The sequence below is a fragment of the Lonchura striata genome, chromosome 10 (genome assembly GCF_046129695.1).
Source record: "Lonchura striata isolate bLonStr1 chromosome 10, bLonStr1.mat, whole genome shotgun sequence".
Lineage (NCBI taxonomy): Eukaryota > Metazoa > Chordata > Aves > Passeriformes > Estrildidae > Lonchura > Lonchura striata.
Window position 1 is genome coordinate 9,571,713 of NC_134612.1, and position 16,000 is coordinate 9,587,712.

The window sequence follows — 16,000 nt, forward strand, 5'->3', positions numbered from 1 at the left end:
GCTTTAAGTAGAAATAAAGAACTGAAATTAGAGAAGGCTTAGCAGAATTCTACTACAGATTGTAAATGAAATCCCACTAACATACAAACGTGTAAACATCAAACTCACCTTAAGCACCTAGTGATATCTTGTTCTCTCTTACCGGAACTTTCACATTCTCCATTTTTCAATCCTCTACCTCATGTTCAATGGTAAAGGGCATATTTTTGAAATCTGACTTAAGCAGAAGTCTCTTCCTGAATAGTCTTTAAAATTCTATTAAAATAGAAAGTATACTCTTAATATTTTTTACTGAAGACAGCCATCACCACCTGCTGTTCTACTGGCAAACACTGTTGCCCACACAGCTTTTAAAAACACTCTTCGACACCTAATTATACAGTCATTCACACAACATTCAGCCTCAGTGCTTCCAAAAGCCACCAGAAATGGGAAACTTCAGCTGATGTACAACAGTACAGTGGCATCGCACAGGACAAAGACCTCCTCTCCCAAATCACAACACTCATATCTCTGTAAACTTCACAGGGAAAAGGACTTGAACCCATTTCTCCGTGCAAAGCCCATGGGAAAACATTAACATGCAATATCACGACATTTATGCTAATAGAGTCAGTTATACATAAAAGAAAACCTTCACATTGGTACATGAAACAGTGATTTACATTTTGAAGAAGATGTTTCTGATGACTTTAAACAAAAGCAAACGCCCAGATCAGCTCCTTGTGTTTAGTACTGTTGTACTGGCTAAACCCTGGCCACATCTCTACTGAAGATTTGCCTACACTGCAGACACAGAGGTGTTTTAGTAACAGCCAGCAAACACTTTTTCAATAGGATCAATGGCCTAGCTCTTTTCTTTTGGGGCTAAATTCCTGATGGACAAGGGCAAAGGAAGTTCTTCAGCCACCCCCACCTCCTGCTGATTCAAAAACTATTCTCTGTGTGTGTAGGTGTGTTGGGGGTGTGCAGTAAACTTAAAGCTTCATAAGAAAAGCTTCCAAATAGTCAAGCTAAAATATCATCCTAATTCCAAGTCCCTCTCTTTAGAAGAAATAGCCTACTCTTGAACAACAGCCAGCATTGTACCTCAACAGGCTGGAGAGGGGTAAAATTGTGGACACAATGTGAAAAACACTCTCCAGTGACACTGGAACATTGCACCAGCACCACACACTTGTTTAGCACAGCCCATCAAGAACTGCTCTGGCAGACGCTCTACAGCCAAGCTTCTCTTTTTCCTTCATTTCCAGCTCTTCATATTGGAAAGCCCATCCCAACTATATTCTTCAAGATCTATGGATAAAAGTAATGTGAACCAAGACAAAAAATACTGTTTTGAATTAAAGCAGAAAAATAGTTGTGGCTGGGAAAGCACAGAATATGTGCATTGGAATATCAGAAATACGGTTTAATAAAAACTGCAGTACAGTGCACACTCAAATTTCTAACTGAGAAGAATGATGCCACCAAACTGCTATTTTTAATCTATTTTTGCAGCACAATGTCAAGAAGAAAAAAGTTCCAGGGTAAGAACTAAAAATTTCATTACAGTAACAATTTTTTATTGCATGTTTAAAATGCATTTTTAAAAACAAATAGTGCACGCTGGCTTCACTTTAATCTCCTGAAATATGCATTTATGATGGGAAGCCCTGGGGCTACAGCTCCATCTATTATGTTTATTAACAAAATATAATCCCAGAACATCTCCAGGGGACAGTATTTAGTTCCAAAAGATTGTCAACCCTGTACTCTAACACACTTGAATTAGTTGTTTGTGTACACTAAATCCATTTATTTTAAATTTATTTTGTCTACATTTAGTGAAATAAAAACATCGCCCTGTACAATCCACCATCAGCAGTGAGTACAACAGCAAAAATTATTATACAGTTTATACACACTAAAATCTTATCCTTTTTCCTATAAAGAAACCAGAAAAAAACCTAATCAATATAGAGTTTAATTTAGAAGAACTCAAATTACAGAGCCCCCAGAAGTTCCTGATTCATGTTGTTGGAGCAGTGAGTGCACATGGAAGAGTGAAGCATGCTCAAGCTGTCCTTTCGGGTCTTCAAAAAATGAGCAAGTATTTAAATTAAAGATGTCTAAAAAAAACATTTGAAGCAGAACAAGGTAAGTGGGAATTTTGCCTTACCACTTGTGGTTTCTTTTAAACCCAACTTATACAATGCGAAGTGCTAAGCAACACTACAGAAACACATTTACATCAACACTGAAGATCTGGGGAAATGAAATTCCAACAAATTTATTTTTTTAAATGAGCTGTATTTTCTAAAGTCATTTTTATTTCTCTGTTTTCATACAGTATTGAAAACAAACGCAGCACATTCACATTTTCCCGAAGAATTGTAAGGATGATCTCTACAGGGATAACGTTGAAAAGCCTGAAGCTCAATTAATTCATGTCAAAAACTCTCAAAAGGAGTAAAAGGCTTGATCTGGTCTAGAACATGTACTGTAATTTAATAGAGAAGATGGTTGTCTTAATATTAATGATTTAAAAGAACTTCCCAGTTCATGCGAAGAGTATAGTCCAAGAATAAATCAAATTTTCTGAACGCATTTTATGCTACGTAAGTGTATACTTTGCGATCCTCAGGTGTTCGTGCCAAATATTCTCTCTCAATAAGTCCTTCAATACGTTTTTTAATAACAACTGGACTTGGTAAGAATCGGGCCTTCAGCTGCTGAGTTACCTAAAACAAAATAAAACCCAACAATATAAAATCACAGTAAGATCATGGAAGTACCCTAACAAAACACAAAAACTAGAAAAATGTATTAAGACACAGATGGTGACAACTACAAAGCATAAAAAGCAGCCTGCAGACTTCTGACAGTCACTCCACTTGCTGGCTCATGTTGGGGTATGTTTCAAAGCTCTACAGAGGCATGGTCACAACCTGGGAATGCTCCCAATTTCACAGCTCTAAGGGAGTTCAGGAGTACAAAATGTGTGACGTTCTGGAGCTGTGTGAGCTTAGAAGTGAAAAGCAGCAGGACTGCTTCTGCTTCTCTGCTAAGAGCTCAAATCTCTCAAACCTGGACCCAACAGCCAGTAACATGATCAAAGCCAAAATAATGCTAAAAAAGCACACTGGTTTGCTTTTCAAACAGCACTAAAAGTAGGAAGGAAAATTAGATACACATCCTAAAGTGAAGGGTAAGGATTTAGGTGTATGTCCATATAGACATGGAGAAAAGAAAGGATGGGTTAAATACAGCATCTCTCAAAAGCCTTTCAGGACCATGTTAGTAGGAGCTGTGTAACTTTAATGAGATAATAGCAAAAGCAAGACTCTGTACCAGCATACCTCTGCTACTAGCACATTGTGTTGCATCTTCTTTCTAGATTTCATTATCCGAACTATAGCAGCTTCTATCTCATGTTTTCTGTCATCATCTACTTTCTGCCTTGTTTCTTTCCTTTCTGGATCAGATTCTCCTTGTTTGGCAGCAACTTAAAGAAAAGAGAGAATGTAAATTATGTTAGCAAAATTAAAATATATTTCATTGTGTGTCAGCTTCACTATTTATTTCATCTAGACATCAAATTATATTTTCCTGAATTTTGACATTCTCAAAGTTGATATTTTTTTTAAACGAAAAGCAGCCACAAGAACATACTAACACTTTCTGACATATTTTGATAGCAACTGACAAGATAACAAACTGTTATTTAATTACTACTATGCTAAAATTTGAACAGTACTCAAATCTGCTTACAGGCACAAGCACCAGCACTTCTATAAGTTAATGAAGTGGTTATTACACACTCAGCTTCCCTTATTTGCTAAACCCAAATCACTGCCCAAAACCATCATAAGCTACCTGGTACTTGAAAATGGCTGTTGTATCATGGGCTAAAAACATCACTCATTTCACTGCAGTACAGCAACTTATGAGGCAATTTTCCTATTTCTGAATCAATCAGTAGCATATTTTTCATTTTATTATTTAATTTGAATTTTATTTTTCTTTCAGTATTTCCTGTAAGAGATAATTACAGATTTTGTAAAGTAAAAGGCTTAACTGACTTCTACACTGTTCTTGGCATTTAAATTTTCATTTTGATGCAACTAATCACCAAGAAAAAAAAAAATTCTCCTTTTACCTCTATGGACATCAATCCTGCAAAAGATAATTTGAAGTTTTAAGGCAAATTTGAGATTGCAAGAGAGTAGAATATAAAGCTGACTTACCCGTCTGAATCTTGACTCTGTGTAGTTTAGATGTGAACTGATCATTCACTGTAAATATATGACCATTTTCTATTTCTTTTGACTTGGGCTCTTTTGTGAGAACACGTTGTGTTGGTTTGCCACATGCAAGTGACTGTAGGGCTCTTACCAGTTCTCTTTCGGGGATATCAGTTTCTTGCTGAATTTCCTAAAGAAGGATACTTAGTTAGCTTATGGTTGGCAGAAGTATTGTGTGTTGCACACAACATCAGGGATTGTTTAAAAGGAGTACTGTGACAGTTGTGGCACTTGAAAGGTCAGAACTCATTCAGCAGCAAGGTCTCAGTGGGTACTGTGCAAAATGATCCACCTGAGTCAGCACTCAGCAAATTCTGTCAAATGAACAGTCACCATGAGCTGGAAGGAGAAGAATGAATAACCAGCTGTTCCGTTTCCCTGCAATTTCTGAGAGGGCTGAAAGAGTTTGTTAATTGTTACCAGGCTTTGTTGAACAGGGTGAAACCAAATCTTCTGACTAACTCAGTGATGGAAAACATCCATGATATTCATGACTATTCCTGACCAAGAGCTGCACAAATACTTTTGCATTCAGCCACACTGTTAAAAAGATGATCTTTGCAAATGGAGCAAACAATGTCTGGTTTCACTGTACCATACAAATACTCTAGATCATCATACCTCCCTTCTGAATAGCTCCAACAATTTATTTACAGCGCAGGTGCCTTTGGCTTGGACTTCTCCAGGTGAAATACAAAAAAAGCCCCTTATAGTGCAGCAAACATGAACTTTGAAGAAGACTGTTTGTAAACCATGCACATAACCTGGTGTACCTCTGTCAGTACTCTCAAGAGTCAGCTGAGAGATGGATGTTAGGCAAGACAACAGTGGTCATGGCCTAGTAAATAAATTACACTGGATGCAGAATGATGCCTTAATATGCTCTAGGAGAAGGCCAGCTATGCTGCTCTCTCAGACCTAATGTGTTTTACTGAGCTCCCATTCATTTCTTCTCATCTCTTTTCTTCCTATTTCTGGCCTGAGGAAACTGCAGACACTTCTGATTTCACATTCCCATTCAGACTCTTGGGGGACTCGTAGCAGCCAAAGAGAAAAAATAAAGCTCACAGACATGCAGCTGTCCACAAGAGCTACCCCCCCTTCTCAGCTTCCCCAACTCTGGCTCCAAGGGTAGTATTAAGCCCTTACACTGTCCCTATAAATTCCCGATTCTCCTGGCACAAAAGTCCATGTGTGATAAGCTTAGGTTAAAAACAGCAGTAACAACTCCAACTGATCAAAATGCTAAGATCAGTAAAGAGCTATAAACAACTTGTTAAAAGTTCTTTAAAGAGTGACAGAAAAATCAAACTAAATTCTATCAAATAATGTTATTTCTTGAGTACACTCAAGTTATTTCTTAAATCAACCCAGAAAAAAAGGCCACATTTCTCTTATCACTGACAACATAGAATAAAAATTATTTGGATGTAGTGGCTTTGACTCAGACTTTTATCAGGAACTAGACTGCACCTTCATGCACAGCATCTCTCTACCAGCTCTCTGTGATGCCAAGGCTCAGACAACATAGGCATTATTTTTTAACTTGACCCAACACTACACACAGAGTGGTGACTTTACGTGAAGCCACGCAAAACTGTTTTTGTCATAAGGTCAAGTGAACTGGAATGAGGTAAAAAGAATAAAATCACCCAATCCAAAATTTTAAAAATTCAGGATTTTTGGTACCTTCTGGTTATAGATGATTTGGAACTACTAAAATGTTCCCTAGAGCATTCTTAGCATAATGCATTCAGAAATACTTATACCATTTGAAATAAGTTGTAAATATTTTATTTCCTACTAACAAAATGTTTTTTTTCCAAGCTACTCACAGAAAGTTACTATTTCTTCCTTTGCTGGTTTATTTAAAACACAGTTGTCACCTTCACATATTTGTTTCAGATTCAGTAAAAAGTACTATTTTAAAAAAATCCTAAGAAGCTATAATCCTTTACATGGTCACAACAAAAAAATCTTACTGAAATGGACTGATTAGCATAAAACTTAACAAACCAAGGGAAGGTACAAGATTTTAGAGCTTAGATAAATGAAAAGCCTTAAAAGCTACAAACCAAACCCAGCTTATTAATGATGCAATGCCACTGACATGCAGGCTCCCAGACTTTGATTTTTATGAAGAATTAGAATTAATAATTTCAAAACTGCATCAGTTCTACAAGGCCATACATATATATACACTCTGCTTTTAACAAAAGTGAAACAAAGAGCCAAAAGGGAATTTGAGGTTTCATGCTACCCATCCTTATATAAACCACTATTTGCTGCTGTAATTCACTCTGCAGCTGAGCCATGAACACACTCAAACCATTTCACTTTTAGAATTTAGAAGCCAGCATTAAAGCAAGGACCACAAAGAATTGCACTGCAATATGCTGCCTCAGAAGGAGCCAAAAATTTCAAGCTGAATTAAAAAAAATGCAGCTATGAATGTAAATGGGAATAACAGATGTTCCTGTGCTGTCTTTCCCTCAGCCTGCAGCATAATGTTTTTCTGAACATTATTTTATGTAGATATTTGATGTAGCAGTGAGAAATGTATACTTCTTCCTCATCTCCAAAAATGCCTTATTTTACAAAACACATTAGATTTGTACACAGGTGTAGTACTGATTACACAATCACAGTGATAGCTCTGTCTAGGGGCTACAAAAGAGATCATTCCTGGTATAGAACTCTGTCAAGTCTATACAAGAAAACAGATTATTAGAATGAAAATATGCAGGAAAAACCAAAGGAAAAGAATTGCCATTTTGTTGAAATAATGAAAAGTATTTTTAGTTTTATTTGGACTGCAGACATACTGCAACTTGTGTACCTTACAAAGAAGACAGCAAAAGAGGGAACAGGTAATCTAATTTACAGTTCTAATCTCTCATTTTTTTAAATTATTCCACAACTTAACTTCTACTATGGTCACATTTGTATTTCTTGTTTGTTAAACATAAAGAACCACGCTTATTTCTGATGCCATTACAAAAAGTGAGCATTTCACATTTTAAAATACTGACTTGTAATATAAATCAACTGAAAGATATGTTGGGTATAAGACCTGATTAGAAAATGAATTTGTAGAAAAAAATAAGCATTCTTTGAAGGCCTGCATGAAGATTCTTCCTCTTCCACTTCAGTAGCATTAACCTACACCTATATGGCCAATAGCTATTTTGCATATACAAATAAAATGTTGCTGAATTGGAAATACAATAAATGTATACATTTTTTGGTGAAGAAATTTTTCTAAACAACAATCTTTTCATCTTCCATAGTATTTTATGGCTAATTTTTACATTATCAGTATCCCATCTTTTCCCTCAATCACATTGTCTAATGACTATTAGGATTATTATGAGGATCTTATCAAGTTTGCAATTAGTAATCACACTGAATGCAAAATAAAACAGCAAAGTCTGTTGAGCTGTGAAGGTGATTTCAGATAAATCTGTTGAGCTGTGAATCTGCAGAAACACTTGTGTATCAGAGAGTTTTAGGATACACAAGCACACACAAGTCAGCTCACGTGCTCTGCTGCACTGAAAGCACTCATCTGACACAACAGAGAAGGAATGGTTGCCCAGCACTCAGCAGTTAATCAGGGTATCCAATAATCAATGAACAAGGATAAAATTCATTCTCCTCTGAAGTGTTCATAAGCTTTCCTGGCTGGGATTAAAGACAACTCCCACACACTTCACCAAAGAAACCAAACAACACAAATATGCCTCCTTAATGTTTTAGTTCAAGTGGGACACAAAGCAAGAGCTTAAGAATTCCCAAAAGAGAAATAAACAGAACATACAATCTAAAAGCAGATGGACATATTTCTCTATCATCTAGTCTTGGTAAAATAAAGTATAATTTAGAGCATGTATTAAAAACTATTTTTCACTGCTCTCCCAAGTGTTATTTATTCATATATGGGTAAGGTTCTACTACTCATTAAGCCTACAATTTGGTGAAAAAAGGCAGCTACTAGCCCAATTTCAAAATTAGCTTCAAGGGAAAAAAAAGAGCTGTTAAGTACCCCTCCTTGTTTTCACTCCCTCAAATATTCTACTAAGTACTCAAAGCTGTAATGCTCCTGCACTGGATTTCATAACATACAGGACTTTGTGTTCTAAAATAACATTTTAAATTATCAGTATTAAGAGTCTCTTATGAAATCCTGCCTTCCTTAATCACTACTGAGACCATTTCAAAGACACTTACTTTATTAACATGCTAGAAGTATGCCAAATAAGCTGAAAACACAATCCAAACAAAAAGGCAGATGATTACTATGCATAGCACAGTCAAAAGCAGATGAGAAAACCTGGAAATCAACTGTTTCAAACTGCACCCATACTGCTTTTCAAGGCTGCCAATGCTCTAACGGAAGATAATGTCCAAAACAAAACTATCAATTTATCTTAACAATATAGTGCTCACACAACAATGCACATGATCCTCCTCCTCTCCTAAAGCCTTCTTCATCATCATCATCTCTTAGTTGACATTTCAACCTTTCCCAGCAACACCCTTCTAGTCTCCTTGTTAAGAATCTATCCAGACCCTTTTTCACTGTCCTTTCTGGCTGACCAGCCCAGAGAAAGGCTGAAAGTTCTTTGATTCATGCTCCAGCTTGGTCTAGCCTGCCAATTTTACTTAGGTATTCCAGAAGCCAGGATCCTTCTCCACCCTTTGGCCTCTAAATCCAGTTTCTCCAAAACAAAATGAGGATATGGAGCCACCTGCTGCATTGCAACTTCAGCTTTTCTACAGTCCAATGGCCTAGAAGAACCCCACTCACAATTCTAAAACATTTCTGAAAACTTCAGCTCCCAAATAATTTCCTCCCCTAGAACTGCTTCCCAGGTGCATTGCTAACAATCTGCTTCTTGTGTTAATTGGCCTGATCAATACTCAGAATGAGAAACACCTGATCTTCAAATGCCTAACTCAAGAGGACAAGAAAGTGCCCAAACCAGTTATTTAGAATCAGGTAAGAAACCCACACCACTTACCTCAAATGTGTATTTTTCTCTGTTGTTAAATAGCATTAATATTGTCATCTGGAAAGTGGAGACTTGCAATATGTGCTTCCGTGTATTTGAGCCAGTTACTTGGGCACCTCCTACACCAACTTCTGAGCCATCTTCCTATTTTAAAATTCCAAAGCTACTGTTAGATTATTCTTCACTTAAAAATATTTTATCCTGATAAGATCAAAGCTTCATGATGAAAAATTTCTCTAGGAGATCAGCCTACAGAAGTGACAGAAAAGCAACTATCTAGGGGCATGACCAGAGTGTTTCCCCAGCAGCTGCCTCACAATGCCAGGGAGATTGAGCTTGGAGGCCCATACAGAGCCCAGACCAGGCCATCTACAGCCACCAACCACTGCTAAGGATGGAGACTTCACAACCTCTGAGCCTCCTGTTCCATTACTTCTCCACCCTCCAAGTTTTCCTGGGCTTATCTTTAAAGTTATCAACATATTTATCCTACGGTAACAAAATTTCAACATCCTCACAAGTGCATGTTATTAACACTTTGTTGTAATAATTTTGCTTTAATTTTGCATTGCCTCCTACATCCCCAAGCATCATGCCAGTTCTAGTTTAGCATTTAGTACTGGTCTAATCACTATAAAACTCCTTTCTTGTACACATACAAATTAAGCATTGTACTTCTATAAACTCTGCTAGAGTCTTGTTTCTGAAAAAATGTTGTCTACATTGCACTCTGCATATAAAAGCAGGCTAAACTTGGCTTAGCAAAAATAAGTAACAAGTTTCTTTTCACTGATAGTCAAAAAAATCCAAACAATTGAGGTCCCTTCAAGATTACATTTATTACTCAAACAATTGAGTAATCCACTGAAACAACTGATGTCCCTTCAAGATCACATTTATTACTTTTCTACAAGTAAAAGATAATGCTGAGTGATGCATTCAAATTAAATTCAGAGGGGAAAAAATAGTCAAAGCAAAACTACTGCACAGAAAGAATCAGACTATAAGGCTAATGGAAGGCATCTTTTTCTTATTCTTACATTCTCAGTAGGTTTGCTTTTATTTCACAAAATTCCAAAGTTACAAAAAAATGCATTTGCTTATTTTAACAAGAGATACAATATTTATATAATCTTGATTCTCTACCTTTTTAACAGGCCCATAGAAAGTGGCATTGAGATCTGCAGAACCCATGTGATGCTGGAGTGTCAGCTGTCGCCCACTGTGTTTGGCTAAATAAAATCTGTAATAGAATTGAAATGAAAACAATATATAGCTTGCATTTTGTAATGAAGAGGAAATACATTTTAAAAGTTACATAGCCTTTTGGAGCTATTGAGGACATTCTTAAAACATTTATAACTTTTTGCTTTTTCAAATCATTAACTTCTGTCAGAATTTTATTTAATATCTCCCAAAACCTCAAGCATCATAATGCAAGTATTGCATTCTCCAATTTTTACATGAGCTGAAAAAGAACAATTTGCCAGCACATCTTTAACAGTAAAGCTGTTAAAAAAACATCTGTGCAGGTAAAAAAAGAAATCTGTACAGGTAAGTTTAGAAAGTTCCTTCTTAAACCTCTGCCTAAAAATCTGTAGTAATACATACCTTCTAAATATTTCAAAAGCATGTCTGGGAGCTGGAGGGATGTTGCACTTTGGTGTGGCTGACTGGGTAGGCCAGTAACCTGTTGTGAGGACACGCACTGTGAGATCAACACCTCCTAGTGAGACCTAAGGGTAATTGGGAAGAAAACATACACTATTTTAAAAACAAGATCATGTTTCACAACTTTGTCTGTATCAGTGTAAAATACTTAGAATTTTGTCTAGCTACAAAAGAAATAGACATATCTGTAAGCGTTCTTTTTACATAACTAGACAAGTACATTGATTAGTCACTATCAGAGTAGATGGTACAGCAAAAATCTTTTACATTATTTCCCTCTGGCATTTAAGAGCATACAAAATTGAACAAAAAGAATTCTTAATCAAGAACTGTCTGTGATCATAAACTGAACTTGTGATGCGTACAACAAATCTTTGTAAATAGGGTTTTGATAACGTGCAATAAAGATGGATTGCATGAAACGTGTCAGCTTCAAAATAACTTTCTAAATGCACTCTCTGGAAGCAGAGAGGAAATACTGCCTATCTGATGCTGAACCATAGGGAACAGTTATCTGTGAACTGCAATGCCAACAGTTACTCACTTTTGCACAGCCCACCTATCTATCCTCTTTCCCTAAGGACAGCCATGTCTGAATATTCAGCACTGGTGGGGAAACATTCCCCAGCTCAAGTGCTGATCTATAAAGATGTGTTGGCAGATGACAAAGGTCTGGCTACCAGTGATGCATAATCCTCATTAAGTATCCCAACTAAGCTGAGCATTATTAAGCTTAAAATTGACTACTTTCAGCTTTAGGAGGTAGAACCAATACCTTCAAAGGACACACATTATGGACAAAAAAACCCCAAAGCATACAATATTCAGCTTGTATAAATCCACTACACAGAAACAGAGCACATGATGTTTTAGAAAGTCAAAAACTGCCACCTGAACTCAAACTTGCACTATTCAGTAGCACAGTGGCATTCCCATGCACTACAGAAGAGTTTCTATATTGTGTATACTGAATGCCTCTGTGCACCAACCAGCTTGTGGCCCAGGAAACTTCTGACAAACCTAAACAAGCTTCAACAGTTTTCTTCCTCCAGCCAGAGTGTGGGAAATGGCCATCAGTGCAGACAAAAGAATGCAGAAAATATATTTATCTGGAACTGAAACATTTCCCAAAATTTTTTGGTCTTTGCCAGACCAGAACACAGCACTAATTCAGAATGCCTCCCATCACAGATTATAAGCACTAAGCAGTTGGTAACACAAAAAAGTTTTGGAAGTACTTTATTTTACAAGATGTCTTTTCAGCATAAAAATGGTATGACTTAGTGGAAAGTGCCCTGAAGTGACCCAGTCTTTACACAACTCCAAGAAATGTTCCAGGATCACAGTTACAGAAATGTCTTGTACTGAGCTTTCTACTTTCTGAGAGCAAACCAATCATCTACACAGACCTTGGCACTGCCTGTATCTCAGGATAGAGGATCCAGAAAGAAACTTTGCAGGTGGGATTATTTAGAGAAGAGCAGATGCCTGACTCCTCTAGGAGGCACTGTACACATTCAAGGTACTGAAACTGTTTAAAAAGGAGCAGAACAGACTATTTCATATAAAACACAGTATCACCAGCAATTTAACAGTAAGAAAATCCCCCAAATCTTCCTGTATTTCCTAAATAGTACTTCTGAAAATTTCATTAAAAGGCCATGATTAAGATGACCACAAAGAAACCATCACATGAACTGCTGGTGTCTTGCCAAGAGAAAGATGGAGTTTCAAATAAAGCCTACCAGAACATCTGTTAACATTTTAAATTCATCTTCTTAGCTGTATATAGCTAAAAAGAAGATAGAGATATAATTTATTAACTCACTTATTTCAAGACTGTCACATAAAGTACATGAATCTTTAAGCACAACCCCCTCTTATCCCTATGTGTCCAAGCCTGCCATGCTACCAAATAAAATAGGAGCAACATTTTTTCCAACAAATTTTTATTGAAATTTGTATTTCAAGCATTCCAGAAGCAAAATATGACTGGACCCTAAAGCAGGGAAACCAAACAAACCAGTAGTAAAGCTGCCTGTCCAAAAACACCTTTATCCACTTCCTCTCCATCCTTTTCTGAATCCCCTTAGAGAACATGCTGTTCTCCTACTCATGATGAGTCACAGAATGCTGATGAGGAGGATTTCAGCCAACTGCTTCAAGACAACAAAGATTTCATATCACCTTGCACAGCCAGGGACACTGGACAGAGCATATCCATGAAAATATTCCTGGTATTCAGACTTCTGAGACTGACTCAACCAGGTTTAATCTATTTACCCTGCTTATCTGCACACAGGGAACTAATTGGCTGTTTATTATACACTATTAAGTTCTACTGAGTATCAGTACAGAAAAACTAATTTTAGAGCAAGTAAACTGATATCTCAGAAACAATTATGTCTCCCTAAAATATTCCAGGGGCCTACTGCTACAAGACAGTGTAATTTTTCTAGTTAAATCAATATTTTACAATTTGCAAGAAAATGTCGAAAACTAAATTTTGAAATGTGCAATAAAATAGCAGTTTTAGCAAAGGCATTGTTTGAGGAAATCTCAACATGAGATAGTCTGCTTTGCAAATACCCGCAGCGTGCAGTATTTTTCTTGCTCTTAGCAAAAAAATACACATCACAACTGGAGATTAAGGGAAATAAATACACACGGGAAGTGGCGGCCCGGGACTGCGGCACGGCCGGGCCGGGCACGGCGCGCCCCCTGGCGGTGCCGCCCGGCAGAGCCGCTGAGCCGCGCACCCACGGCCCAGCCTGCCCTGGGTTTTAAAAGTGTTTTCTTTCATGGTTCTTTTGAAAGTTTTAACGTTCTCATAAAACTTCTTTAGACTTCTGGTCGTGTTTACATATTTTAGAGACAGAGTTCCCACACAATTTCATGTATAAATAGAATATTTTACATACTTCTCTGTGGGTGGAAGAAATGATTGATTGATCTCTGCACCAGTGTGGTTGGAGAGGTGGTAAATTCTGATCATTGCATCCTCCAATCTACATTCACCTTTAAAATTCTATAAATACCAGATGCTTGACTAAAACTGGGTCTTTTTCTCTTTTGAAATGACCAAGCTTCTGTGTACTCATTTTGTGTCCAGTAGCAACACTTTGGGCACACAGATCTTATGGAATGGAACTGGCACTATTCGAGCTGTGGGTGGAAGTCCCAATCAACTCTGGCATTTCAGGAAATGCTAATACAGTTTATGACATAAGACACACAGTAAAAAAAGGAACAATCTGCACAAGCTGACCAAGTCCTTCTCAGCACACAGATTTACCAACAAATGAAGAAGCACAAGCGTGGACACATGCAGGGTTTGTACTGTAGCAAAAGATCAAGCACACAAACTCCAGCACTTACCCCTGTCGCCTGAAGATGTTGCCTGAATTCATCCATCGTTGTGTTTGAGATGCTCATGTCCCTGAACATTCCTTCCAGTTTCGACGTGAATTGACATCCACATTCAGTCTAAAAACACACAAAATAATTTGTTGTACCAGCACTATGAAAACAAAGCTTCTGATAGGCAAACTGCAAAACTAAAGTTAGTTTATAAATCCCCAAAATTACACTTCTGTACTTTTGGTTTCTGGAATTTCCATTTGCATTACATTCAGATCTCAGAAAAGATTCCTACCTTATATAAAGATCTAACCCTACATACATCTTAACTTGCTTTCCTTCTCTTTTCTCCATTATTGTACTTTTGTCTGAGATTTAAATATCACATTAAAAAAAACTGAGAAAGCTTATCAAATCAAGACATATAATTTGACCTGCTTTTAGCACAATTCTGTAAAGGGGAATGAACACTATTTATATCACAAGGAAACCTGTGTTGTCCTAGGAGTGTTTGAGCTTGAAGTCTGACTGCAGATTACCCAGCAAGATTCCCAGCCCTTGTGACAATCAGGAACATCTGCACACAGATGTGCACAGGCAGGACTGTGTGCCCATTTCTAACACATACTGTGAATGCATGGGAAAGGAAGCCTCTAGCTTCAGCATCCTGACCACTCTGTAGTTCTGAAAGAAGAGGGCACTGCATATGCACTGATTTATCTTGCAAATGTTTGTGTGCCTTTTGCCTTCTGAATCACCAGGCTAAAAGTGGTGCAGGGGTAATTAAAAAGGAATTAATACTGAGAAATTCGGAGAAATCTGGTACAAACAGGCTACACTCTCTGAAAGAATATGAAAGTGAAAAATAAGCATCAGTGCAGTTTGATTTTAGGATCCCTCTGCTTCTGAAGTGCTCTTATCATTTATCATGGAACTTGAGAAGCTGCAATAGAATTCCATTTAAGGTCTATTCAACTTTAGGCTTTAACTTCTTCTCCGTCTCTTGGTCTATTTAATCAGTATTTAACCAGCTAAGGAAAATGTGCTTCTAGACACAGATATGAAATTTTTTTTTCCCATCCACTTAATCAAAAAGGAATTGAGCATTATCACAAGTCTGCTCATACAGACAACTAAAAAACAACATCACAAGCAATAACAAAATTATACCATGAATAACAGAAAATCCAGGACAAAACAGTCTTCAAATTCAGTCACTGAAATTGTCCTATTATTTAAAAACTTAGAAAAAAAAATTGTTTTCTAGATTACACTCTCATCATAGGGGCTTTTCACTATTTCCTTCCTTTTATTTCCATGAAAATAGTCAAAAAACCTTTTGTATTTTCTGTTGGGGCTTTCAAAATCAGCTCTGTATTCAGCAGCGATCAAGATTAAATTTATCTGTACATCTCATGTAAAACCAGAAGAAACCATATTTATGAAAAACAAAGAAGAAAGAAAAACCCCCAAAAAGTATGCAAGTACTGTCTTACCTTTAATTTGGAGATCATATTTTTCTCAGAGTCATCTGAAACACTCTTATTTGTGAGAAGTCTTCTTGCCAAGTGCTGCTTGTAATAGCGTTCAAAAACATCCTTCTCTTGCATAAACCTGAATAAAACCATTGCCTTATCCAATATAGTTTCTACTTCTTGCTCTGTTAGC

At 37.0% G+C, this 16,000-nt stretch overlaps 1 protein-coding gene across 1 annotated transcript in view; it reads right to left on the reverse strand.

Moving 5' to 3' along the window:
* Nucleotides 1-2,246: 2,246 nt before the first annotated feature.
* CUL3 (cullin 3) overlaps nucleotides 2,247-16,000 on the reverse strand; it is a 55,147-nt gene continuing 41,393 nt past the window's right edge. Inside the window, exons 9-16 of the mRNA XM_021553698.3 lie at nucleotides 15,829-15,999; nucleotides 14,351-14,458; nucleotides 10,913-11,037; nucleotides 10,448-10,544; nucleotides 9,311-9,445; nucleotides 4,230-4,416; nucleotides 3,342-3,487; nucleotides 2,247-2,723 (exon numbers count right to left, since the gene is read on the reverse strand). Of these exons, the coding sequence (XP_021409373.1) occupies nucleotides 2,592-2,723; nucleotides 3,342-3,487; nucleotides 4,230-4,416; nucleotides 9,311-9,445; nucleotides 10,448-10,544; nucleotides 10,913-11,037; nucleotides 14,351-14,458; nucleotides 15,829-15,999 (1,101 nt within the window). The 3' untranslated portion in view covers nucleotides 2,247-2,591. The remainder of the gene's footprint in view (nucleotides 2,724-3,341; nucleotides 3,488-4,229; nucleotides 4,417-9,310; nucleotides 9,446-10,447; nucleotides 10,545-10,912; nucleotides 11,038-14,350; nucleotides 14,459-15,828; nucleotide 16,000) is intronic.